The sequence below is a fragment of the Chrysochloris asiatica genome, unplaced genomic scaffold (assembly GCF_000296735.1).
Source record: "Chrysochloris asiatica unplaced genomic scaffold, ChrAsi1.0 scaffold00018, whole genome shotgun sequence".
Lineage (NCBI taxonomy): Eukaryota > Metazoa > Chordata > Mammalia > Afrosoricida > Chrysochloridae > Chrysochloris > Chrysochloris asiatica.
The window spans coordinates 25,767,749-25,777,341 of NW_006408536.1; the positions used below are offsets into that span (position 1 = coordinate 25,767,749).

Genomic DNA, 9,593 nt, shown 5'->3' on the forward strand with positions numbered 1-9,593 from the left:
CACCCTGGGCCCCAAGCTCAGCTGCGAAGATCAAGTCACCCTCCCGAGCAGAACCCGGGCTCCCGGCCCTAGACGACGCGACTTAGCTCCCAGCTTTGCCAATAACGCCGAGTGCAGCCAGGAATTCCTACTCCGTCGCCACCCAGCTCTTGGAAGGTCCTGGGCTCAGAGCGCTCTGGGCCCCCCACTTTGAGCGAGCCAGTATCCCGCGGGAACCTTGAGTTTTTAGACCCCCTTGTGCCTCTCCTATCAGAACTGTGAGCGCAGCGGTTAAGTGGAGCCAGCTGCGCCTCTCCGGGCGCTCCAGGTCTCACTGAGAAGGCTCCCCTGCGCCCGTCTCGGACTCAGGAAGACGCCCGGTGGCGGCGCAGGAGTCCGGCGGGCGCGCCCTGGGCGCACGCCCAGGCAGCCTCCTCCCCAGCCCTCGGGACCGTGCTCCGGAGGCGAGGAGGAGCCTGCTGGAGACTGCGAGACTGTCCCAAGCCAGCGAGCGAGCGAGTGAGCGAGCAAGCGCGGTGTCTCCCGCCTCAGTTGCAAAGGGGGAGTGGCGCTGGCGGCTGGAGCTGAGAGCCCTGTGAGCGCCTGACCTTCCTCCTCTTCTTCCTCTCGTCCCGGGACTCGGGCTCCTGGGAAGGTTCTAGTACTGCGGAGGCCCCGGCCCCCTTTCCTAGAAGGCTGGTGATGGCACGCCGGCTCCCGCCCCCGCCGGGGTCCTTGGCTGGCGCGAGGGGCTCGTGAGTCTGTTCTGCCCTCAGGCGCCCGCGCGCCCGCATCCTCCCGCGCCGCCGCCCGCAGCCCGGCCCGGCGCCACCGCGATGTCGGCTCAGAGTCTGCTGCACAGCGTGTTCTCCTGCTCGTCGCCTGCCCCAGGCGGCGCGGCCGCGGCTAAGGGTCACTCCAAGAGAAAACTGCGCCAGACTCGCAGCCTGGACCCGGCCCTGATCGGTGGCCGCGGAGCTGAGGCGGGCGCCGACGGCGAGCCTGGGCCACGAGGGACTACAGGGATCCGTCTGTGCTCCTCGATGACCTCTGCAGAGGGCCAGGGACCCCGCGCGGCGTCCTTGCCCCGTGGCCTGCCCCCTCGAGCCGCCCGTCTGCCGCCCCCGAGACCCCTCTGCTCGTCCTTCTCCACGCCCAGCACCCCGCAGGAGAAGTCGCCGTCGGGCAGCTTGCACTTTGACTATGAGGTCCCACTGGGTCGCAGCGGCCTCAAGAAGAGCCTGGCCTGGGATGTACCTTCCATGCTGGCCGGCCCAGGCGGTGGCCGGAGCGCTGCAAGCATCCTCTGCTCGTCTGCGGGCGGCTCCAATGGCATTTTCGCTTCTCCCCGAAGGTGGCTCCAGCAGAGGAGGTCCCAGCCCCCACCCAGCAGCCGCGGCCCCTCCTACGTCGTGTGGAAGTCTGAGGTAGGGACCCACCCGCCCGGGCTCAAGGGGCTGACTTGAATCGCAGGGCCGCTGAGGGGTTTCATGGTATGGCTGTCCTGCCTGGGCTGGTCAGATGATGCCTGGGAATGGGCCATCCCTAGTGGCAACCTGCGTGTATGTCTTAATGGGACTTCTTGGCTCCACTCCTTAAACTCGATGAGGGCTGGACCAAGAGTGGGTGTTCTGGTTTCATGTTTGTGCGGCAGGCAATTTCAGTGGGACATTCCGCCCCTTTACCCAATGTTGATTCGTTTTCGAAACTCAAATAATGGACTTCTCTGCTGGTTTAAGGAGCTCTGGTAGCGTAGTGGTTACGAATCGGGCTGCTAACCTCAAGGTCAGCAGTTCGAAACTACCAGCGGTTCCGCGGGAGAAAGATGAGGCGTTCTGCTCCTGTAAAGATTTACAGACTCGGAAACGCTGTTCAGGGTCACTATGAGTCGGAACCGACTCCAAGGTATTTAACAACAACTACGTGCTATTTGTTTGGAGTCCTGGTGTGGTGCTGTGGGGTTAATGCGCAGGACTGCAAGGTCGGTTTGAACTGCAAGGCCCGCTGTGAAAACCCTATACAGGGATGATATGAGTTGGAGAGGACTCGAAGGCATTTACCAAAAACAATGCTGTTTGTATGGACTCCTGGTGTGGCGCTGATACAGCACTGAATTTTGAATCACAAGGTCGGCAGTTCAAACCCACCAGCTACTCCTGTACATGGGGTAGCAGTGAGTCAGAACTGACTGGACAGCACAGAACACCAACATGCTGTTTGTAAGGCTTGGAGGAGGCATGCTTTGAAATGTCTGACTTCTGTTCTGACAGAGACTTCAGGAACATTCTGGAGGGTGTTGTTGATAACTCTCTCTGTGTGTATGTGTTTGGGTGGCAGAAGGGAATAAACTACTAGAATTCTCTAGTATTGATCTCTTCCTTTTCCTACAATGACCAAGGCCCAGTTTCAGAAATCTGAGTATAAGAAAAAAATAGTGTCCTTAGGGGTATGGAAGCTCATGGCTATATATATTCTTAACTTCTACCAAATAAACAGAAACCAATAGTAAATCAGGCACTCAGAGGGAGCGATTTGGTACCTTTGAAATGTATGTTCTCTGTTTAAGAATGTTAGAGGAACAGAGCCAATGGGAAACTGGTTGATGGGTTCTTAGAAAATCTGTTTACTTTCCGAGAATAAACATGAGTTGCTTTGAAAATGAACACCTCCTATCCTTTCTGGTCCACCAACTCTATAGGCTTACCTCAGATCTGTTTCTATAAGGGAAGGGAAATTCAATTCGTGGAAACAGAATACTCTAAAGTATAAGTAACATTACAGAAATGAAGTGAAATACCACGTAATGGCGTGAGATTTAGGCCGATGGAAACCCAACCATGGAGCAGTTTCGAAATAGCATCCAAGACTGTATCTGTCCCTATTAACATAAGATAAATATCACATTTCAGCCTCCTTTATCGGAAGTATTAGCATCTCAGATGAATAAAGTGTGTGTGTTAGGATATAGATTACTAAAAGGGAACCAGTGTTGTTCACTGTTCTGCCTGGTGTTTTAAGGAAGGTAGGCAGTAGAAACAAAAGTCGAGGCAGAGAGCAAGAGATTATACCCAAACCATAGAACTCAGCACTATAAAACGAACCGAAACCCAACCCAGTGGATTCTGACTCCTAGCATCCTGATAGAACAGAGTAGAACTGCTCCATAGGGTTTCCAAGGCTGTAAATCTTTCCAGAAGCAGACTGCCTCATCTTTCTTCCGCGGAGTGACCCGGTGGGTCCAAACTGTTAGTAGCCCAACACTTAAGCCTCTGTCGTCTACCAGAGGCTGGATTTTGGCTCTATTTCCAAAGCATATGTTATCAGGTTAATCTGTTGTTTGGCCTGCAGATGATCCCAACTGGTTGCAGTTCATCTTCAATCTCCATTAAACTCTCACTGTCAATAGAACTACCTGTTCCAGGCAGGGTTTGGGCACCTGCATCAATCTCATGTACCATGACTTGACTTCTTTGCAGCAGTTAATGGGAAGTACAGAAACCATCTAGCAAAGAGCATGCACATTTCTCATAAATGCATGCGTGTCTGAGGGGAGATTCCTTTAAGCTTGGGGCAGATACGGAGTGACTGGATGGGGACCCTGGTGTGTAGGTCTAAGGCAAATGCTATTCTAACCTAACTCCTAGGCCTGGCATGTCTTTTCATTTCTATTATTTTTTCCCAAGTAGTGACGTCGTTAATGCAAGGAATGTGTTACAAAGGTGTGGGGAGGTCAGAAGAAGCTTAATAGGTAAAGTGGGGTGTTACGGAAGTTAGGAGTCTACCAGCAATGTGGGGTTAGAGGAGCAGAAGGGAGCAAATGTATCACCCAAGGATGGGGAAGCTGTAACCCCCCCAAACCTGCCCTTCCTGCTGCTACTGCTGGAACTAGCCCCACAGCCCCGGGCAGTACTATGTGCTCTTCTTAGGTGGCTTCCCGTCTATGCACTACACGTCTGTCAACCACCGACGTAGTCGGAAGCAGAACTTCTCTCCCCTTACTCCCACCTTCAAACATCACATGAGAGTTGTCATTGGCAGCACCTTACTGGAACCAAGTTGATGAGAGAATCTGAGAAATGTGGTTTTCCAGTTTCTAGTCTGTGGACCTGGAATTCACTGGTCTGCGTTACCTTTCAATGGTCGAACACTCTGGAACCCCCTACAAACACCAAGGGGGCGATCCATCCGATTGGTGATTGCTTGTCCTTCTCACCTGCAAACAAAGCTGAGTCCTTTGTCCTAAAAGAGAAACTTGACTAACTATCCAAAATCCAGTAGTAAGCACCTTGTAGTGTGATTTAGAGGCCCTTGGGGGGTGGGGGAGGGAGGAGGATTAGGTTCATAGGGATCTGGCCTGTTTCCTGGTTTCTGTGGCTCAGGCTTTCCCCACCTCAACTCTGTGGACATTTGAGACTAGATCATTCTTTGCTGTGGAGGCTGTCCTGTGCCTTGCAGGATGTTCAGCAGCATCCCTCCTGGTTTCCAGCCACTAGATGCCAATAGTATTTCCTAACCCCACCAGTGTACCAAAGATAGTTACAGATGCTGCCCAATATCTACAGACGTAGGCCAGTCACCCTGGATGGCAGTCATATTAGGAAGTTCAACGGGGCACCTCCTGAGGCCATCTGAGTGGCCCCAACAATGTGTTGAATTGGCATCAAGTTTCCCTGGGGTCTTTGTGTGAATCCAGAGTCTGGATGGTCCCTCTTGAGTCATGACTGCGTGTTCCACATTCCTCTGGTGATTTGCTCACCGTCTCTCCTTCTCTTTCCTCACAGCCGAAAACCTGACAAGTCAGTACAATGTAGAGCCAGTTTCAGCTCAGTTTTTTCAATGGATCCTCTGGTTTGAAACTAAACTGTAGTTAGACTCTCACTCCCTAGACGCTCACAAATCTGACAGCTGTATTACTTTGGCTCAGAAGTAGCCATTTTCCAACCTGTACCCAGGAGGTGTTAGACAAAGTCAGTTCTGATTCTCTGAATATTGCCTCACTTTGCTTTTGCAGGTGGTTTTAACACCATCTGATTCCTGGACATGCTGGGTAGATTATCTATTGAGTAGAAAAAGGAACAAGACAAGGGGACAGATACATGGTGACTGGAGATGGAATGGTGCATGTTTCTCCACTTGTATTCTTAGTAGCTGAGCTCAGCCCCTAACTAGCAGCACAGAAGAGTCCATGGACTCTCCTAATTCTAATGATGAAGGATTGGGATTATGGCCCATAGTTTATCTGGAGTTTGCCAGCTTCTTTCAGGCATAAATAAAATTATTTTTAACTTTCCAGGACATTGATGTGTATCTGTCTCCATTTCACAAGCGTTTCTTGAGCATAGGCATGTCTTCCAGGAATGCAGAGGGGCTAAGATACGTGGTCAGCCTTCAAAGAGGCACAGGACAGAGGACTCAGGGCCAAGAGGGACCAGACGGGGTGGGGATTCATGGTGTATTGGGGGAGTCATAGACGGTGTTACTATGCAGAAAACATTTGAACTGTGATAACTGCCACTTAGGAGGAGGTGAGGGGCGGGGATTCCCTTTGGTGAAAGAGAGAGGGGCTTGGCTCTTGGTGACACCAAAGTTTCCAGTGATGAGAGCTTTGAAGGCCTGCAGTGAAATAGTCTGTGTGGGGATATTAGGACGCCGGCCGTTGAAAGCATCCAGAAACCACATAGCTTTTTATGCAGTAGCCTAATGAAACGGAAAGGAATCCTGGTTCTACACAACAGCTAAGTGTGCGGCTGTTAACCAAAAGGTTGATTTTTCGAACCCACTCAGCTGCTCCACAGTGGAACAACCTGGCAATCTGTTCCTGTACAGATTTTTGTTGTTGGTGGGTGCTGTTGAGTTGGTTCCGACTCCCAGTGACCCTCTTACAACAGAATGAAACACTGCCTGGTTCTGACCCACCCTCACAGTCCTCTCTATGTTGGTGTGCACTGTCGCTGCCAATGTGTCAATTCATCTCACTGGGGTTCTTCCTCTTTTTCGATGACCTGCTGCTTTATGTATGATGTTTTTTTCCAGGGATTAGCGCTGTAGGATAAGCACTGGACTGCTAACTGTAAGGTCAGTGGTTCAAAACCACCAGCAGCTCCTCAGAAATGCTGTACAGGGTCACAACAAGCTAGAACCAGCTTGACAGCGCTTAGCAACAACAACAGTCCTTCCAGTAAAGATTACAGCCTGAAAAGTCCTATGCGGTAGGTCTATGCTGTCACATGACATACCCCTGAGTCAAAACCGACTTGACATCTTGACAGCATTCAACAACAACATTGAAATGCGAGACTGGACACATATATTTTTCAAAAAGTTTTTTTATTGTGAATTGAATGATAGTTTACATGGGAGAGCATCAGCTTTTACATTCATCCTATCATGTTTCTTTTCATTGCAAAGATTACAATCCCCTCCATGCATCATCATTCAATAGCATTTGCTTCCAATCCCTCTGGGTTTTTTTTTTGTTTTGGATGTACATCGAAGCACTTAGGAATATATAACCATTCAGATTACCAAAGGGTATACCCTGTACACCAGCCCCCTGGCCGCCAGCACACAGCCCCTCTCGCTCCTGGAGTCTAGAGTCCCCAGCTGTTACTGGACACATTTTTGAGGGGTAACCCCAGGGACAGATAAAAATGACAGAGCAACCAAAGCACATTTCCCACCCAGCAAACCACCCCCTTGGCACCATGTCTGCAGCGAGGGCTGGAAGAATGGAGTGCTGGCCGGCTCGAAGCCTGACATGTGTGGAGCAGAGAATGTCTCACTTATGTGTTGGATGACAGTGTTCAGCAGGTGGGGGAGCATAGATTATGAATAAGCCCCCTTTGCGGTTTTCTCAGGGGAGAGGACTCTATTCTGTAGGGCAGTACTTTCAACCTGGGGGTTGACTTTGCTCTCAAGGGAACATTGAGAATGAAGGCACTATTGGGGATGCCATGGTTTTCTATTGTTGTCGCAGTAACAAATGACCACAAACTTAGTGGCTTAAAACATCACGATCATAGTATCTTTTCATTCTGGAGGTTAGAGGGCCTAGTGGGTCTCCTCAGGCTAACGCCAAGGTGTCAGCAGGGCTGTTAACTTCGGGAGGCTCCAGGGAAGGATCTGTTCGTTGGCTTATTCCAGAGGCCTCCTTTCTTCATCTTCAAAACCAGCCACATTGCGTGTCTCTGACCCTTCTTGCTGGTCAGTTTTCCCTCTGATTCTCTTACTGCTTCATGATGACATTGGGACCATCTGAAATCTCCCCAGTTTCTCAAAGCCAGCTGATTGGCAACCTTATTCCACCTGTAACCTTGATCCCTTTTGTCATTTAATGAAACATATTCACAGATTAGGAGCCCTGTAATGGGTTATGTGTTGGGTTGCTAACTGCAAGGTCAGCAGTTCAAATCCACCAGCTCTCTGCAGGAGAAAGAGGAGGCTGTCTGCTCCTGTAAAGATTTACAGCCTTGGAAATCCTACATAGGGTCGCTATGAATCCGACTTTATGGCAGTGGATTCTAGGGTTGAGAATTCATGTCTTTGAATTATGGTTTTGGCAAAGAATATTCAGCATGCTATGCACTGTGAGAACAATGAAAAAAAAAATCTGTCCAGAATGCTCCTTAGAAGCAAGAATGGCAAGACTTTGTCTCCTATACTTTAGACTTGTTATCAGGGGTGACCAGTCCTTGGAGAAGAACATCATGTTAGGTAAGGTAGAGGGCCAATGAAAAAGAGGAAGACATTCAGCCAGATAGATTGACAGACACAGTGGCTGCAACAATGGGCTCCAGTATAGCAAGAATTGTGAGACTGGCTCAGGACTCGGCATTGCTGTGATGTCACCTTACTATAGTGACAGCAGGATAATGACGTAGATGTCTTTGGGGGAACACTGTGTATCTATCACGGATTGGGGGGTAGTACTGACATCTGGTGGGCAGAGACTGGGGATGCTGCTAAACACCTTACAATGCACCAGATGACCTCCAAATGTCAAGGGTGTCAATCAAGGTGGAACTGCCCTGGTATAGAGAATGGGCAAAGTGGTGAGTTTGAAGCACCAGGGTGCAACATGAACAGAGCATGGGTTGGAAGAGAGCACCGTGTAGGGACTATAGATATTCACAGGAAGTGGGCACAGGCCAACTCTGTGAATAAATGGGAGCCAGCATCTGTTATGGATTGAATTATGTCGGCACTTAACAACAACAACACCATACCTGTGGTTGGAGTCCTGGTGTGACGCTGTAGGATAAGCAGTGGACTGCTAACCACTAGGTTGGCAGATCAAACACACCAGCCGCTCCTTGGAAACCCCTATACAGGGTCTCTATGAGTTTGAACTTAACACTTAGCAACAGCAACAATAGCTGTGGTTATAATCCCATGTGGAAATGGATTTGTTATGCGAATGGGGGAGGTACTATTAGTGTGAGGTTTCTAAGTCAGTCTCTTTTGAGGTATAAAATCGCAGATTGAGCAAGCAAACAGCTGATGGAAGAGACGTGAGCTCTCCAAGGAACCCAGAAATAGAAGTTACAAAGGTACAAGGACCTTCCCCAAGAATGAACAGAGAGAAAAAGCCTTCTCCCGGAGCCATCACCCCACATTCGGACGTCTAGCTTCCTAAACTGTGAGCAGATCGGTTTCTCTTTGTGAAAGCCTGTGCATTGTGTAGTTTTTCCGTTAAAGTAGCATTAGATAACTAATGAAGCCTGGAAGCCATAAGCCTGCTTCTGTATTTCCCACTTCTTTCTTTATTTTATTTTTTTAATGCTTTATTGTGAATTATGTGATAGTTTACATGGGAGGACATCAGCTTCACATTGATCTCGTCGTATATCATTTCCTTGCCATGGTTACAATGCATTCCATGCATCATCGATCAACCAGACGGTATACTCCGCAAGTCCGCACACCTCCCCTCTCTCTCTGCAGGTTTAAAGTCTCCAGCAGCTCCATCGCCCCACTTCTTTATTTTAGCTAATCATTTTCCCGCATGGTTGAACTACTTGAAAACGGAACGCTCATTCATTTTTGCAGTCTCAAAATCTAGCCCAACGGTTGACACTTTATGGCAGGATTTTGGTATGATCACCCATTAGAGCAGTGTCTGGAAGCATTCTCAGTTGTTGCACTGAGGATGGGGAGATTGCTACGGACATATTGTGAGTAGAGGCCAAGGATGCTATTAAACATCCCACAATGCACAGGACACCGCCTTAGAAACCCTATGCAGTCTTGAGTCGGAGCTAACTTAATGACAGTGACCTTGAACTCTGCGATACCTAGATAGCATGAGCCATATGGATTGAGGGGAAGGGGAGCTCCTGTTTCCTTAGTTGAAGTCTGGTTCTTGGAATCTCATGCCAGTCTAAGGGAAAGTGTCAGAATTCTGTCCGTGACTGGGAATTTGCATGTGACAGCCATTCTCCAAGATCCCAGAGACACGCCTTTAGGCCATGGGCTCTTGTTCGAAAGTGTTCTGAGGTTATCATCAATGTTGTTGTTGTTAAGTGCTGTCGAGTCAGTTCCGACCCATAGCGACCCTGTACAGGGTTTCCGAAGGTGTAAATCTTTACGGGAGTAGAAAGCCTCATCTTTCTCCC

At 49.5% G+C, this 9,593-nt stretch overlaps 1 protein-coding gene across 1 annotated transcript in view; it reads left to right on the top strand.

Moving 5' to 3' along the window:
• The first annotated feature begins 815 nt into the window (after positions 1–815).
• Positions 816–9,593, top strand: part of ARHGAP6 (Rho GTPase activating protein 6) — a 624,152-nt gene continuing 615,374 nt past the window's right edge. Inside the window, exon 1 of the mRNA XM_006835635.1 lies at positions 816–1,406. Coding sequence (XP_006835698.1) covers positions 816–1,406 — 591 coding nt within the window. The remainder of the gene's footprint in view (positions 1,407–9,593) is intronic.